The sequence below is a fragment of the Amborella trichopoda genome, chromosome 2 (genome assembly GCF_054954075.1).
Source record: "Amborella trichopoda isolate Santa Cruz 75 chromosome 2, AtrichopodaSantaCruz75HAP2 v2.0, whole genome shotgun sequence".
In the NCBI taxonomy this organism is placed as follows: domain Eukaryota; kingdom Viridiplantae; phylum Streptophyta; class Magnoliopsida; order Amborellales; family Amborellaceae; genus Amborella; species Amborella trichopoda.
This window is the reverse complement of record NC_142337.1, coordinates 1,481,849-1,499,944: the sequence shown is the minus strand read 5'-3', so window position 1 is coordinate 1,499,944 and position 18,096 is coordinate 1,481,849. Positions and strand designations below refer to the sequence as shown.

The following is an 18,096-nucleotide window of genomic DNA, read 5'->3' as shown; positions in this document are numbered from 1 at the left end:
CTATTGTTTTTAGATGGAACAACTACTCGCGTCCATCTTTAAGATGGCAGCCCACATGAAACAATTTTCCTTCTCAATATCCAAAAGTTATTCGAGCTTCCCAGGCATCACAAACCCAATGCTAGTGCACCGTGGGAACAAAAGGGTTTTTAGATTTTCAAAATTCGAAGTTATGGAAATTTCAGATTTCAAAAATTCAAATGCAATAAATTCAGATTTTAAAAAATCCAAAACTTCCAATTTTAGATATTTAAAATATGGATATATGGCAAATTTGAACTTTCAAAATCCAAAACTTCAAATTTTGGGTCCAAATTCTGAATTTCTGAAAGTTTTAGATTTTTTAAATTTTGATTATTCAAGATCCGAAAATTTACAGACTTCAACCTATGAATTTATGATATTGAAAATCCAACATATAGGTAATTTGGTCATTTTAAAAAAGAATGCAAAGAAAAAATTGCTTATTAACATTATATCACTTTAAGTTTTATTTTGTTAGTAAGGTTGTCGCTCACTATAAACTTTTTCCTATTAAAATAGTTTGTATACGTTAATGCTATTTATCTTTTGCATAATTTTACAATCACGTGTAATGTGAAAATCTGATGGCATGAGATGCTTCACAAAGTTTGAAAGTTCCTTATACCAATGATAATGAGATGATTTGTTTTTTTTATGGAAAAGTTTATAGGGAGGTCATTTACTTTTGATGCAAGTGGCCACAATTAATCTTGACCATCAAATGTGAAATTGGGTGACGGCATTTATTTTATTGACCAAGCTCAAAGTTCAAACGATTTTTTTTTCTAACTTTGTCACACACCCATGCAATCAAATTTCACATCGGATGGTTGTAAGTAATGGAAGGAAAATGGTCTCATTATATACAATCTTTTTTTTTATTCTCACTTTACCCAAGTAAGGAAGTATAACCTTTAAATAGCCCAAATTACACACCCTAAAAAACACATGTTTTGGGCCGATTCATAAGTACAACTTCCCAACTGCTTGAAATATATATTTAAGTGGTTTGAAAGTCTAACTTTTCAAATTTATATTTATTTTATTTTAAATTTGCATCAAGTACCCTAGGTAAAAAAGAATAAACTCGAGTCAGATCTTCAAGTTTAGGCTGGAGGGCATCTTGAGAAAAAACAAAAACTCGATACAATCCTGAAAATTTAAATACAAGGGTCATTTTTCAAAGGAACAATTATCAAAATAAATGTAAAAGATAAACAATTTAATATTTTATTATATATTTTAATTTAATTTCAAAATATTATTATACATTGGCTGTGACTTAGAATAGTTGAAAAAGGCTAAACTTTAGTTTTAAAATTTTAAAATTGTTGAAAAGCAAGTATTTTAATCAAATATATTTTTTACATATCCAAAAAAGTGTTATTTACTAAGATCCCCCTTTTTGAAGTATTAGAATATTTGTAATTGGAAAATGGTTTCAACTGCAACTCTATCCAAAAATAAGTAAAGCTTATCTTCACAACTCATTAAAATTTGCAATTTAAGTGTTGAAAAACCTTTAAATCAATCATCTCAACCTGAATATTATATGGTTATGCAAAAAAAAAATAGAATTTTAAATTTTAAAATAATATATATTGCAACAAATCATCTAAACCATCCATTTCGTCTTAAAAGTATTTAGATCCACAAGATCTATACTAGTTTTTTAGTTTCAAATTTTATTGTCGGTGTCGGAATTAATTTTGGAGCCATCATGAAAATTTCTAATGCCGAAAGTGCTTTCTGGATAAGAATTTGAGGTGAGGCTTTATTTTGTTTTCGTAAAGCCTAAGCCCCATAGAAACTTCATCCTGACAATTTATTAGAAGCTGAGGATAATTTTGTCAAAGAAACAAAAAAAACAAAGGTTTTTACAGAATGGCCATTACCCTAGAAACTGGTATGCAAGGTCTTAAAGCTTGATTTCCTTGGCGGTTTGTTGCTTTTTGTCTTAATTTCATTTGATAACCAGAAACACAGTACTTGTATTGTAGACTGCTGAGTTCTATCACTTAGTAATTTTGAGGCAGCTGTGTATTGATTATATGTGCTATTATCTTATGCTCGATCTCTTTCTTAGTTGAGGTTAGGGTTTCTTTGCCCTTGAATGTATGGAATTGGATTTTTTTCTTCTATTGAATTAACAGTAGTTAGGGTTACTTTATTATTGCTAAATCTAAACTCTTTGATCTTTTTGGATTGAGGTTTCTTAATTTTATAGTTATTCGATATTAGATATATCTCATGTGTGACTGCACTACTTTTTTTTAGTGAAGCATTTCTCCCTAAAATTTGTGATTTCATTTTCATATGGATTTTAACTTCTCAATTTGGAATTTTGTATTACTTGTTAATCTCCAGCTGTGTACCATCTCTGAGTTCAATTCACTTCGTTGAATTTTACATCCTGTCCTTTTTGTGCAAGCAACTGAGGCCATAATATTAGATTTTAAGGTATCTCTGATACCAGTCCACTGCAGTTCTTGTTGCATCAAGTTCACTTGGTTCGGTCTCAGGACCCGAGCTGAGTGGCTCGGGCCAGTCTAATGGGACTCGCCTGAGTCCTGCATGAGCCAAAAAATCGTTAAATGTGCAAAATAACTACAAAAAAATGGCAAAAAGAAACACTTAAAAGCGCGAGAAGTTATAAAAGGCATTGAAAGTCAATAAACAGAAGGAAAAAAGTGAATAAAAGGTGGTTTTTGGAAAAATTTGATACATAGCTTGAAATGATTCAGAAAAATTTCAGAAAAAGGAAACATAGAAAATTAAAGAATGTATTAAGACAAATTCACATACCATCATAAAACACAGCTAATTGTATATGAATGTATTTATATGTCCTTTATTAACAACAGTTTATAGAAATATTATCAGAGTTTGCACACGAAACTCGCCTCAGCACCCTGCCGAGGTGGAGTCGACCCAGCACGCACTCGCCTGAGTATATGTTAAGAGCCAATATTTTTATACTGTGTTATTCTAGGACTTCTCTGTGTCTCTCATCATTGCAGAGGTTTATCAGTAATTTGTTGCAACTTTTTTATCCCCAATATTTTTTCATGTCTGAATCTGTGAAGATGACTGAATCATTGACTGTCACATAAACAACTGATTGCATTGAACATTTCTTATGGGTTGGTTATTAGGGTTTAGAGGCCCTAGCCTTTCATTAAATTGGAATGGAACATTTACCATAAAGATGCAAGAATTAAAAAGGTGCAAAGCCAATCTCCCTTACATGTAACCTTTTCCTCTTGCAAATGCATGATTAGCTAGAAATTGATATCTCAAAACCAGTGTCCTAAAACTCAAGCGAGTCCACTCAGACTCACCCTAGTGGATTAGGTCGGACTCGGAAGGATGCTGAGTCCGAGTAGGAACGGGCCAAACTTAGCCAGTTCCTATATCTTATCACACTATACCTAGCAAGTTGCATGCCCTAGATTTTGCCCAAGGCTTCCCTAAAATGCCTTCGACACCCTTATTTCTCTGTTCATCTGTCTAAAGTATCTCTCTCTAAAGTTGCAGTGCTCGAGCTATCTCTTTCTCTCTGTTGGGCCTGGTAAGACATCGATCCCTCTCCACTAATGCTTTATAGTGTTTATCTCTCCTTATATATACGTAAATAGTTTGTGAATTTAAGGCTTTTATCATTTTTGATATGGAAGGAATTCGATTCCTCGCAATTTTAGTCTTTTAGGGATTCTCTTTCTATAAATGTTGGGCTTAGAGTTTTTATTTTCTTCACAAGACCTCGATTCCTCTCCATTTTAGCTTTCTTGTGTCTCTTTATTTCCTGGATGCAGAAGTGTTTTGGACTTGAGTTTTGTATATGCACTGTGAGACCTCTAGCGCGGTCTTGTTGATTTTCTAGGGTTTGTCTCTCGCCTGTGCTCTCTTGCCTTCCTGGTGTTGCAGTCACCGAAGAATTTAGGGCTTGGTTTTATTCTCTGTACTTCTGGTAGGACATTGTTCTCCTCCATTTAGTTATCCGGGGTTCTTTCTCCATGCCATCAAGCTCCATTTTCACTTTTTTTTCCGTGCGTTCCTTTTATTTTACCAATCTTTATTTTTAGGGGTTCTCCCTATGTGATGCCATCGATCTCCATTTTCACTTTCTTGGGCTGATTCCCCTTTCATTTCACCACTAGGATTTCTTCCCCGTCTCTCTCTCTGGGCATGGCTTTCTCATCCTTCTACAGGTTTATTAAAAGGTTTGCTTCCTGTCTTACATCGTTTGATAGGATTCAATTCCAGTGTTTTTCTCGATTTTATCCTCAAAACCAGAGAACAGAGAGAGCCCTACGTATTAGAAACAAGGGTGTTAAAAGAAAAACCAGAGAACAGAGAGAGCCCTAGTCCGTAATGGATTTGGCCGGAATTTGCCAGGAATTTTTCATGAATTTTAAAATAATATATTTCCTGCATTTATAAAAGGCCCAAACTGGCCCCATTTTTCGGGTTTGGTACCAGTTTTCACTTTCTTGGGATAATTTCCGTTTCATTTTACCACTGGAATTTCTTCCCGTGTAGACTGTTGCGTGGCTTTCTATCATTCTAAAAGTTCATGGTTATTACGAAGCATTTCACATTCAATTCAAACCAGATCATAAAGTATCAATTGTATGTTTGTGTCTGTATATGTTAGTTACAAGATTCAATGAAATCAATAGCTAAATACTAGTTAAAAGAAAAATACATAATTACTATAACATACTAAAACTTTTCGACTTGTGGACCACATCTCGCTAAACATCAATGGAGAACAGGTTCATTTAGAAAATTTCAAAAAAAAAAAAAAAAAAAACATGAACCATCCCATGGAAAAGCTCTTAAAAACTTAAAACAATTCATGCAAACTTCAAATATGAAAATTAATAATAGAAAGGATCAGATGAGAGCTCAAATATCAACCCCAAGAAATTTAAGTACAACTAACATGCATCTCGAAAATTCAATAAACAAACATTGACACGTTTGACAGAAATTGTGCACTCTCTCTTGTCCAAATAAATTGCTTTTTTTCTCTCGTCCTAATCAAAATTCCCTCATTTTCTTACAGGGTATCGTGGCGATCAACTTTTTCTTACACTGGAGGTACACTTGAGAAGGATGCTTGAACATTCTTAGGTTCTTGATTAAGGTTGAGGGTTCCTCTTCTCATCACGAATTCAACCTTTAGAAACTCATAGACTCGATGGACCAAGTATTTGCATCATCAACAAGCAAGGGAGAATTTTAGGGTTTTGATACACCTCTTCAATTTAGGGATTCAGGGTTTGGGATTCCATAGCGCCCACAAAGAGGTATGTTCTGAGCATGTATTTTTCTCTAAAATACATCACTGCAAATGTTGTGGATCGAAACAATGGTCGAATTGTAGCTTTGCTTCTTCTGATTTGAAGAGTAATTTTGAGTGTGGTCGCTTTTGTAACTCAAAGGCACCCGCTGTTGTTGGTAAGATTTTGGCAATGAGAACAAAAGTGGATGAATCCCTGTAAGTTTACTCAACTTTTCAAAACGAGCTACTCAAATATTCAAAAAGTGGATGAATCCCTGTAAGTTTACGCGAATATTCAAAAAGAGCTCGATAAGGGTTTTAAGAACCATACAAAGATTTGGTCTCATATTAATGCTCTCAAGAATCATGGTGACTTATATAAACATAAGAACTTTTAGTGAAAATTATTGACTATTCCAAATTAGACGACAATCATTTTGATATCGGCGTGGTTTGTATGTGGTTGCATCCTTGAACCATCAAAGTAAGGCGCATCTCCGAATTTTATCATAAATGTAATTTTGGTCCAAAAAATTCTTAGGATGGGTCGTGAATCTATTTCCATTTCTAATTATAAAATTTTAAACTCAAAAAATGTTTTAAATCAAGTAAATATATAAACACATAATCATTTTGAAAATGGACGGTCCAAATAATGTGTTGTAAGATGCACTTTTTTCAGATTTAACAACGTTTTATCTTTTGATATTCATAATCTTGATGTCGAGATAATTAATTTGAGGTTTTTCGAACATCAAAACAACCTTTTATAATGGATTTTTGAGGTGCACTTTATTTCTCCATTTTAGGATTGCAACCTTATATAAACTTTGTCCTTATGTAATTTGCTAAAGCTTGCATTTTCCAACTTTCCATCGCTGAAAAAAAGGGCAGCATTTCTAGAGAATGTCCCTAATTTTCCAGACATCTTTCCCTCACTTCAAAACTCCAGGGATTCCCAGAAAATCCCAAGGAAGCTACACAAAATTTTAAATTGGGCTTTAAGCTATGTTTGATAACTGGGAAAGCTGGTACAAAATTCGATTTCCCTAATTAATGGAACCTCCCCCATTTGTTTGATCATTTATTCGATGAGAGGGAACTGTAATTTCCCTACCCAATCACCCTCTTATAAGATCCAATGTCCTCACTTAGCGGAATTCTGCATTAATTTGGCTTTAAGCCTTTTCAATGGCTTATTTGACAAACTAATGATATTAACTCTTAATATTGTAAACTCTTATCAAAATAGCTCTAAACCTCTTGAAAATTTCAGCAATTACCTAAAAAATATTGAAAATTAGCAATATGGAAAAGGAAAATACCTAGCATGTCCATAAAATTGTTTTGTCTTCTTTTGGGATGAATTGACTATTCTTCAACGCATGGATTTTTTTTTGTTAATTATTAGTAGTGTATGCCTTACCCACCACGGTAACATGCCAATTCCAACACAATTATATATGTTTCTGAATTCACGATCAGTCTTCTTTCTTCTTCTTTTTCTTCATTTTTAATGTTTACTTAAAAGCAAAAAAATTTATATAATATTACATCATTAAAATGTAGAATTACAGATGCACCTCAAAATCTATCAAAAAAAGTTGTTTTAAGGTTGAAAAAACTTCTAATTGGTAATCTCAACATCGCGATGTATGAACATAAAAAAAATAAAAAAATTGCGTTTCAAATATATTACATCTTACAATATATTATCTAAACCGTCCATTTTCAAGATTTTTATATTTTTATAAATCTACTTGATTTTAACCATTTTTCGAGTTTTAAATTTTATAATTAGATATAAAAATAGATTTTGAGATAATCCTAATAATGTTTTTCACCAAAATTGCATGATACAATTTGGAGCACCTTTATTGGATTGTTTAAGGTTGCAACCTTATAAAAACCACACCCATACTTGAAAGAAATGAAGTAACTTACTGGTGCTCTTCCAAATCGTCGATGATACATTGAGACCATTTATCATTCATATAAAGAAGTCACAATTACTCCAAACCATTAAATGTTAAATTAAATTGCTTAAGGTGTGCTGAAATGCTTTTTTGGAACTTTTAAGTCTATAGGCAGCTCGTAACTACTCAATTTGAAATCTAAAAGACAAGAATGTTTATGACCTCCTTGTAAAGTAAATTGTCTGTTTATATACTTTTCCATAAAAATAACGAATATGCATCCAACCCACAAATTATAGAGCACAGCCTTTACCACTTTAATTATGGAGAATTTTGAAGTGATTTAAGATGTAAACGGTAAAAGATTTATAATTTCGAAGAGCCAAAATTGCCACTAAAATTTCTTATGTATATAATTAAACCTGCAAATAAAAAGTGTCTGAAGAAAAAAAAGTAAAAAAAGGAAAATCAAGGCCTAATGAGGTTTACCTCATGATTATTGAGAATATAGATTAGAAATAAGATCTTTATACAGTTTTTGAAACCCTTATCAAACTCTCTAAGAAAATTCAAGTAAAATTCAGAAATTTCATTTCATTTTTGCTGTAGAAACCTCACTGACATTGGCGACCTGCTTGGAGTTGCAAAAGAGTACACATCAAATACTTCCTCAAAAGTCTTCTCCATAAGAGGAAGCAGAAGCCACACTTTGACATTGTTCGATCCAAAACACTTGTAAGATGCATTTTAGAGAAAACTATATTCTAATACCATGCCTCAGTGTGGGATATATGAAATTTGAAACCACAAATAGAAGAGATACTATTAAATCCTAATCCTATGCCCTAGAAATCCCGATTGCATTTTGCTGAAACAAATACCTTCTAGAAGTTTATAAGGAATGAATTAGTCATGAATGGGGGAACCCTCTGTCCAAATCATCATCATTATGGCAAATCCTGAGCTCAAATGAATTGTTCAAGCATCTTTCTCTAGTGCACTGCTAACGCAAGGATATGATCATCTTAAATGGAACATGAGGAACTTCGATTAACTGAGAGAGAGACGGTAGTTTTCTTAGATATTAGAGGCGTATTTTCTTTTCCTTTTCTACCATAGTTGGGAGGCGAATTGTCATTGTGTTCTTGCCTCTATAAGTGACTTTTAGCATGTTTTGTTTGTTGAACAAATGTTCATTTACACATTCTTACACCTTTTATTGTATTTCCATACAAATTTTATGAATCATTATGTTGTATTTCCATTATAAATTGTCGGGTTGGTCCATGCCATCCCCGACCTGATCCCAGCCATAGTTCCTGGTCAAGGTCAGCCTGACCTGACCCAAATCCACACTTTTACACCCTTAACCAAGGACCATATGGAAGAGATAGGATGATCAAAATTGCAACGTAAAATTTAATACCGAAAGAGAATGAAAAGGATTTCAATAATATCCACATTTTTTTTTTAACTTGGGAAATGATTTCCCTTTGGAGCTTGCTCAAGCAATTATAAAATCTTTTAGTAACTAATATCAAACCTGCTGAATTTTCAATAAAAACTCTCTTTCTCCCCCCCAACCCCTTGAACCAGATAGTTTACCATAGTATAATGCTGATTTGTTAGCCAACCTTTCTCTCTCTAGTCTCTATAGTATTCGCTACAAAATCAGATGGCCTTCAAAATGAGTTCGATCAAATCAAGAATAATTTTTTGGGAAAGAACATGTAAAATTTTATTGATATCATGCTTCCCCAGTGAATTACATAATGTGGACTATGAAACTAATTTATATCATTAGCAGCCGAGAAGAAAAAAAAAGATGTTATTTAATTACCTCAGTGTATTAGACCAATAATCAGTCACGAGTCCATGCGTCCTGTACCAGCAAATAAACCAGCAAGATTAGAAAAATTTTGGCAACGGTAAGCTCTCTCTCTCTAACAAATGCACACGAAAAATTGACTCGCTCTCTCTCTCACACACACATTTGATGACTCTTTCAAGACCAAATGCCAGACCAGTAAGATCAGAGAGAGTGGATACCTTTCCTCTACAAAAACCACGCATTTCATTGAGATTCATGTGCAAGGTATAAGAAAATAGACAGTGGAAATGTCACCCATAATGTAGCCAGTGCTGACATATAACCTTTTGAGGGATTTGTCTTGTGCAGGGCTTGGTCCCATAGTCATGCCTCTTTGCTCTCAATTTTTACGGAAAATATTACACCGATCCTCGATTTCTAAACTAATTTTATGGTAGGATGCCCCAACTTTTCTCTTTCAAGTAGGATTAAATTTTCCTAGAACTGTTAAGGTGCCCATTCATCCCCTCCATTCCCTCTTTTATCAATACTTTACACGAAATTTGACAACAACAATTTCTCTTATATCACACAAGGAAATCCTCCTTCCGTCCCTTTTTTACGTCACATGCAATTGTTGACCTAAAATTTAATGTTAAAAAAGTGAGAAACGAGGTGAGGGAGAGGACAAAGGCATGTGCTGATTGTCTCATGTGCCGATAGTCTTAGGAGAAATTTAATGCCACTTGAAAGAGAAGTAGGCAGAGGCTGCCGCATATAAGTTTGGTATTGGGGGCCCATACGACATTTTCCCTAATTTTTAGAATTGGGATTATATATAGCGAGACGTTTTCTACCTGAAGTAGTCAGATGGAAAATCGGGCCGGCTATGTTGTGCCTTTTTGTATGTAACTTGTCTCATGTACTTTCCCTTCAAAATTTCAGAATCCCACAAAAGTAAATCCATTTACTTGGCTGTAATGAATGTGTGCGTGTGCTTCGATGCATTGAACATGCATATATGCTTATATATATATACAAAAATACCAGTGCAAATAAATTCACATGCATACACATAATTTTGGATATACTCATTATCACTTATAATTCATTGTTTCAATGAAGTTAATTATGATATGAAGTATCTGTCTGTGGTTTGCCTACAAGTGTATCTTTTTTAAAAGCTTTTTTCACTTTATTCCAAATAACTTGCTGAAATAATATTAGCTACAAAATTGATGAAAATTCGCTGAAAATTGAGACAGTATAGGTAAATGCAATTCACCAATGTCTTCAAGCTTGCATAGGTTACATGTTCACCTATATTAAGACAGTTATTGAGAAACAAGTAAATATATTATATTAAGAAAAGTGTATTTAAAGGAAAGTGCATTTGAAAAGCATATAGATCTCACCTTCTAGTGCAGGGTCTTCTTCTAAAGGTGTTTCTGATGTTGGAGAGTAAAGAGAAGCACAAGAGGATTCTCTGGCATCAATCAGCATGGCCACTACCTCTCTCATGTTGGGCCTATCAAGGGCCGACATGCTGGTACAGAACAAGGCAATCTTGAGAACCAGAGCCATCTCCTCTTCTATCCTCTTCTTGCTGAAATCTATTCGAGAATCAAAAACCTTAGATCTCAACTCTGTGTTTGGAATTGACCTCCGGACCCAAGTAACCAGATCGCCTCCCTGATCAAGGGGCAGAACTGGGGATCGCCCGGTAACCAGCTCCAAAAGAACAACTCCAAAACTATATATGTCACACTTATCAGTGAACTTCATTGTGTACGCATATTCTGAAATAGGGTGGACAAATTGGTAGTAAGAATGTGTACCGAAACATAAGGTTTGAAATATTGAATATGCCCATGAAATGTCAGTCATGCTAAAATCTCAGTAGTAAGAATGTGTACCGATATTTCTTTTTTTTTTTGGTAAATGAAGGGTTGCTATTACAAAGAAATAGATCATAGAATAAATTTGTATAGTTGAAGCAATCAAATTGTTTTAAAAGAATAATTTCTACTTTTTTATTTTATTTATAAATTGCAGAAATATAGATGTACTCATCAAACTAAAATATTATTTTCCCTATCTGAAATATCGGTCATGCTAAAATCTCAGTTGTTGAGTTTATATTTATCCCTCAATAATACGCTACTTTTTGGTTGTCCTACTTCTCAAATGCATATAGTGCAAGAATGAGAATCTGCAACTCGCTTTCTATGCATTTCAAATACGGACTCATATATGAATGAAAATGTTTACAATAATATTTTGATTTCATTTTTTACATGTTAGATTACACATAATTCTTCAAGAAATAGTTGTTGAGGATTCATCTCATGTTTTTGATGCTGTTAGCAATAAAACAGATATTGTAACTGTTATTCAGGAGGCTAATATAATGATTTGATATAAGCATGGTCGTGTTGCATGTTCCCTTTCCCTCCTTATAATTGTAGTTCAATTCAACACCCCCCCCCCCCCCCCCCCCCCCCCCCCCCCCCCCCCCCCCCCCCCCCCCCTTATTTTTTTTCCTCTCTTTTTTTGGGGAATAATTTGCAGGTGGAAAGTTCCAACCAAACAAGTCTTTAATGGGGAAAAATAGTGATTAATAACTTATCTGGATAAAAAAATATCACTTGTGGGGAAAAATGGGCACACTTGTATAGATGATTAATTTGTTGTTGCTCCTCCAAATGATCCAAACCTAAGTACATACTTGGGAACCTTCAACATCAACTTCATACATCACCATACAGTTTCATCAGTCATAACTCTATCAATTTACAAAAACTACTCCTAAATACTTGCACTAGGGCGAGACCAAGACCTTTCACAGGATAAGTAGGTAAACGAATGAGAATGCAAACATTTGTCAATGAATTGTTATGTTCATGTTTTGAGAGATGGGAGCTCTAGGGAATGTTGGTCACCTCTATAATTGTAGAAATTCCAAAGACGGATTTCATGTGATCATTGGTAGTTGGTTGATACCACAGTGATCGAAGGAGTAGAAACCAGTGTTTAGATCTAGTGAATAGTATAGTTTACAGTAACAATTTTTTTTTTTGGGTAAATACAGTTATCAATTTAACTGTAATAGGAATGTCTTGCTACCGGTTACTTTTGCATGGTATAGAAATTCACTCCCAGTGATCCTAGTAACATGACTATCAAAGAGCTATTGGACATAAACATACCTCATGACACCTGAAAATGAGACATTACAAACCTATTGGGATGTCATTGGTATTTGACGGCAAATGATTTCATACAGGAAATGACCAAAGAAACAAACAACTCATAGGTGACATGTGCTTCCAGACATGTTGCCTTTTCAGCTTGACAATGTGTCAATTGATGTCATTCTGTTAATATGCAGCTATGTACATAGTACAGCATATTCATGCAGAAAAACCAACCATTTGGAAGTCTATCTTATTAGTGGCACATTCTAAGGCAACTTTACTGGGTCAAGCATTCTGACTCTGAAATGAACCTCATAGATAATATCCTTCAGGTGAACAAGTTCCGCTAAGAACATTGATGATTAACAGAAACTCATGGGGGGGTCCTGATCAGTAACAAAGATATATCTAATTGTTGAAAAAAAAACGTTTCATTAGCTCATTTCCTTTCTTTGGAAGATAATGCATTTACTTTCACAACTAGGACAAAGGTAAATAGTAAATATTACGCCTTCGATATTACCTCTCTAAAAATGAAATGGAACTGACAAAACAACAGTTCAGATAAAAAGCATGTTTAAGAACACTACCTTGCCTAACAATTACATATGAAATTTGCACCAAGATTCCTGGTGCCAAGCTAGACATATTGCTACTTCAGGTCATGCTGGCAAAACATTCCAAACAAGGATTGCAGAAAAATGACAAAAAGCATACATGCAACAGCAAGTCACATAAAGCAACAAAAAGAAAAGATCACATGGTAAATTGTATATTCTGAAGTTCAGGATGCATGTGAAAAGAGAAAAAAGTAGATTGACTACTCAAGGTGATCCTAGCGACCAAAGAGAAACAAAGCCTCAGTCTGCAAGTTACTCCAAGCAAGAGATGTGGCATTCGTACCAGGTGCAATATAGCCATATGAACCTGCAACAGAAGACATGGTCTTCGAATGTGACAGGTCAATCAACTTGGCCAGGCCAAAATCTCCCACATGAGCTTCAAAAGTGCCATCCAATAAAATATTATTCGACTTTATATCACGATGAACAATTTGAGGTCTACAGTCATAGTGTAAATAGGACAAGCCTTGAGCTGCTCCAAGGGCTATCTTATAGCGAGCATCCCAGTCCAACAAACAAGGCTCACCACGAAGCACTTCACCTAAGCTCCCATTCTCCATGTATTCATACAAGAGAAGATTCGAATCCGTGTGATTGCAAAAACCATGGAGCTTAACGATGTTGCGGTGCCTAATTTTACCCAAGGTTGAAATCTCAGCACTAAAGCTAGTGTCGATATTCGATCCATCTCCATGAGAGGCCAGCTTCTTGACTGCAACAAAATCCCCATTGGCCATAAAAGCTTTGTACACGGTCCCACAAGCTCCTCTCCCTATCACTGCACTCTCTGAAAAATTTCCAGTGGCTTCTAGAAGGTCCTGATAGCTGAAACCACCTTTGGGGAAATAATAGGTATCAGTTTCGTCAAGTTTATGGTTTTCAAAAGGGACAAACATAGACCCTGGTCGCTTTATGAGCCAGCAAACGCTCACTGTGAGAATTAAAGACACCAACCCCACAAACACCGCACTTATGCTCACGATTTCCTCCTTAGCGTTTTGCTTCTCAAGCCAATGGGGGTGTAGAGAATTGGGCTGCGATGAAGGAGACAGGCAAGGATTCATCATGGACCCACAGAGGTCTTTGTTTCCCATAAAATTGCTCGCATCCATCCTCCGAAAAACTTGAGTGTTAGGTACCTCCCCCCCAAGACTATTATAAGAAAGATTGCACACTAGAAGGCTGGATAAGTCACCCAAAGCCACGGGAATTTCACCATCAAGTTGGTTATTGTTCAAGTAGAGAGCTTCAAGCATCTGCAAATTTCCCAGTTCCATTGGTATTTCTCCAGAAAGGAGATTGTTACTAAGGTTCAGAGCAATTTGCAAAGTAGTGAGACGACCCAATTCAGGAGGTATAGAGCCAGATAAATGATTTCCTCCCATTTGCAAGTCTGTAAGGTGAGACAAACTACCCAACCAACCAGGAATGGTTCCATTTAGTTGGTTATCAGACAACTTTAGAAGTTCTAGGTTTGTCAAATTGCCGAGTTCTTGGGAGACAAAACCGGTTAATATATTTCTGCTCAAATCAAGCCTTTGGAGATTTTTACAATTGGTTAAACTAGGGGGAATAGTCCCTGACAATCTGTTTGACGAAACATTGAAGCTAACAAGATCTGCCAACTCACCAATCTGACTAGGGATCTTTCCAACAAAGTTGTTATCTGACAAATGCAGCCTCTCAAGTTTCTTAAGCTTACCAAATTCTGGAGGAATAAACCCAGAAAATCGGTTTTGATACAGCTCAAGAGTAGTTAAATTTAGAAGCCCAGATAATTCAACGGGGAGGCTACCACTAAGCTGGTTATCTCCCAATCTCAACTGCACCAAAGATTTGCAGGTCTTGACACCATAGGGTATGCCACCCGTTAATTTGTTAGACCAAATGGTCAGAAAGTTCAACTTCTGAAACTTACAAACTTGTACCGGTATTCTACCCACGAGCTTGTTCTCAGATACATCAAGAACGGATAAATTACTGTTAGCCCCTAACTGAGGAGGTATTGTGCCTTCAAGATGATTGTCGAAGAGTTGCAGATACTCTAGAGAGGTAAGGTCCTGAAACCCAATGGGAATCGTACCTGTTAGGTTGTTAATCGAAAGATCAATCTTTCTCAACTGACTCAACCGCCCAAGCTCTCTAGGGATGGTTCCCTGCAAAAGGTTTTCAAAAAGGTGAAGTAGCCTTAGGGTCTGAATCCTCCCAAGCTCCGCTGGTATGGTCCCTATCAACCTATTCTCTGAAAGATCAATCTCTACAGCAGATGTACAGTTCCCCAGCTCTTTTGGTATAGTGCCATTCAGCTGATTAGTGTAGATATAAAGCTTCTTCAATTTAGACAATTTACCCAACTCCTTTGGGACTCCACCACTGAAACCATTCTTATTTAACGCGAGCATCTCCAAATTGCTGCAATTCCCAATCTCAGGGGGTATCTCTCCTGTTAACTGATTTTGCCAAAGGATCAGAGTTGTGAGATTCCTAAGCCTTTGGAGCTCCTTCGGAAGAAGGCCCTGTAGCTTATTCTGAGCCAATCCAAGGATTTCTAAGCTCCCACATTCACTGATCTCTAGTGGAATAGGACCTGAAAGAAAATTGAGACCTGCCCTTATAATCCTCAGTTTCTTCAGATTACTAATGGAGTTGGGTATGGAATCAGTGAAATTGTTACTGTATATGACAAGTTCTTCAAGAGATGAGAGGTTTCCAACCTCATCAGGGATTTTGCCAAAAAGGTAGTTCTCATCAAGGTAAAGCCTTCTCATATTGGATAGCTTACCTAATTCTTGGGGTATCTCACCATGAAGCTTGTTGGTACCTACATCTAGAACCTCCAGACGGGTGCAATTGAACAAACCTCTAGGTAAAGGGCCGAAGATCATGTTCTTCGATACATTGAAGACTTTAAGATGACGCAGCTCACAAATGCTCGGAGATAATGCACCAGATAAATTGAAGAGATGAAGGTTTATGGAAGTTACCCTGTAAAGGGTGCAGCTAATGCCTCTCCATTTACAAGGCGTAAAGTCAGACAAATTCCAGTTCTGGAGATTTCCATTGCTGTCATTGAGGCCATCTTTAAACTCGAGAAGTCGGCGCCCTTCGTCGTTCAAGGAGTTTACAACGACAATAGAGAAGCAGAGAATTGAGAAATAGCGAAAAAAGGTTCTTTTGGATCCAAGGGTCTCCAAGAGAGTCATTTCGGGATGGTTAGGAATCACATTATAGAGGGAAAACACAACAACTACCTAGGAGATGGACGGTAGCCTACATCATGCTATCCACGATGTTGAATGCAAAACTACTGCCAAAGACAAAATACAATATGTTTGTCATCTAGTGCTGGTAAATGAGAGATGGCCTAGGAGGCAAAACTTAGCGGGGAAATTGAATCATACTGGAAGTTTAAAAAAACAATTAAATCATCCTACAAGAATTTCAGTTTCCACAGGTCAAGATACAAACCCATTCGGAAATCCTCATGACATTCAGAGAATTCTATGCATTATTCTAGTGTCTGTCAACTGAAATTATCAAAAAAAAGAGGAAGGAAAGTGCTGTTTATTTGTAGCAAGAACAAGAAAGACTAAGGTCATGAGTTAGTAAGAAAAGATAATGAAGATCTCATATATGTTTCTGAATTGATATTAGGAAACCATGAAGATCAACATTACAGCTGTAATACTGAAATTTTTGACACACTGCTGAAAAATATGTTCAAAAGCTCTGCAAATTCTGAAAAATTATTAGGCAAAAAAATGATGCTCTAGATTTGGGATTCATAAGGCTCAGATATAAGGATCTCTAAAGAGAAAGGCCAATTCCTGGCCAAAAAATGATAGGAATGAATACCCAAACAAAAGAATTCTTTAAATAAATATGACTGGATAAACTCATGTTACATGATAAGATGCAAAAGATTGAACAATCAAACCAAACAGTGCAGTCATAAACTCTGACAGGGAAAGTAGCAGATAGGAGAGAGGGAAAGCAACAAAGGAAACTTCAATAATTCTTTTCAAATTGAGAGAGAGAGAGAGAGAGAGAGAGAGAGTACTTCAATAGCAGTTCGAGCAATAGAAATGAACTTAAGGAGCACAGGGCCTGTAAAAAACTGTTTCTGGGTCAACTTCTCGAATCCATACTGAAAAAAGAGATAGAATCCAGCAATTAGCTAAACCTCCAGTTCAAAGGCAAAAGCATTTTAAATTCTGGCAACAAAAAACTGCAGAATTTAAAAGCGCGTCCAGAAAACCTCCAAATCAATAAGACTTTCAAGTTCCAATAACAATCCGTTGATACCTCCACAAACCCTACGACTCAGTGCTTTTAAGAGCCACACAAAAGATCGATAGCTCTGTAGAGAGAGAGCCATAGGAGAGTGACAGAAAGGCAGATAGGTAGAGAGAGACAGATCATGTGAGAATATGAATGATAACAAGCAAGAAAGGTCTTTAAGATTAAGACTGGTTACTGTAACATCAAAAGACTATAGAAGCTAGGGCAACAAGAAGCACGAGACGCTTGTCAGTTAGGAGCCTATTGTGTCACGATCCAGCAAGTTGACGAGTCAACCACGCCTTTTTGGGAGCGTGCTTTCTCCTCTGTCTTTGGTGTTTCACTTTACACCGTGTTCCTTTTTCCATGACGTATTTAACCAGCGATCGTCGATAAACAAACCCCTAGTCACCATTCTACGCCATTAAAGACTGTTGCTTTGCTGCTTAAACGCGTACTGTTTCGGTACAAAAACCCTGGAATCTGTTATTTGTGCACAGAAACCCCATAGTCCCTTACTTATGCACCCAGAAACCCTAGAATTCACAGGGCTTTGCGCCATCAAAGACTTTCCTCCACTACTTCACGCAAAAAAAAACAAAAAAACGAAAAACCCCTAGGGCACTCCATTATTAATTCTACCGCTTTAAGCCATTGAAGACTTCTGTTCTACTTAGAATCCCTAGATCGCCACATTTAAGAACACACAAAACCTATAACTACCTTCACTCCATTTCCCTGTTGATTTATACGCCGTATTTATGGCAAATACAGGTCGAAAGACCTTAAAATCTTCAGCCAGAGCTCCGCGCCATGGATCCAGTGCCGTACACGAGGCACTTATGAGCGGGCAATGTGAAACCCTATACTTCGGCAGCGGCCCACCAGAAACCCTATAAATCGCGGCCATTGGAGACTGGGCCATGGCTGCAAGGATGAGATCAGAGCGGGCCAT

At 36.1% G+C, this 18,096-nt stretch overlaps 1 protein-coding gene and 1 long non-coding RNA gene across 6 annotated transcripts; one reads left to right on the top strand and one right to left on the bottom strand.

Annotated features, from left to right (window-relative positions):
• Positions 1 to 2,575: 2,575 nt before the first annotated feature.
• On the bottom strand, positions 2,576 to 17,184 carry LOC18427253 (Leucine-rich receptor-like protein kinase family protein). 5 transcript variants are annotated; one of them, XM_088857279.1, is made up of 4 exons: positions 13,141 to 17,184; positions 10,456 to 10,839; positions 9,071 to 9,112; positions 2,576 to 2,594 (listed from the first exon to the last, which is right to left on the bottom strand). In XM_088857279.1, exons 1-3 carry the CDS (start codon positions 16,061 to 16,063, stop codon positions 9,096 to 9,098), a joined length of 3,324 nt encoding a protein of 1,107 aa, XP_088713405.1. In that variant the 5' UTR covers positions 16,064 to 17,184; the 3' UTR covers positions 2,576 to 2,594; positions 9,071 to 9,095. The 5 variants fall into 5 exon arrangements, with proteins under 5 accessions (XP_088713405.1, XP_020518699.1, XP_020518700.1 ...); XM_020663040.2 differs by lacking the exon at positions 2,576 to 2,594 and adding an exon at positions 4,974 to 5,528; XM_020663041.2 differs by lacking the exon at positions 2,576 to 2,594 and adding an exon at positions 7,702 to 7,861.
• On the top strand, positions 3,237 to 5,537 carry LOC110006672 (uncharacterized). The gene is made up of 2 exons (XR_002279803.2): positions 3,237 to 3,595; positions 5,096 to 5,537. It is a non-coding gene; the product is annotated as an uncharacterized LOC110006672 (long non-coding RNA).
• Positions 17,185 to 18,096: the final 912 nt, after the last annotated feature.

Coding starts and splice junctions, on each gene's coding strand:
- LOC18427253 (XM_088857279.1), bottom strand. CDS start 16,063: ATGACTCTCTTGGAGACCCTTGGATCCAAAAGAACCTTTTTTCGCTAT. Junction 10,840..13,140: donor ATATGGCTATATTGCACCTG/GTACGAATGCCA, acceptor ACCCTATTTCAG/AATATGCGTACACAATGAAG.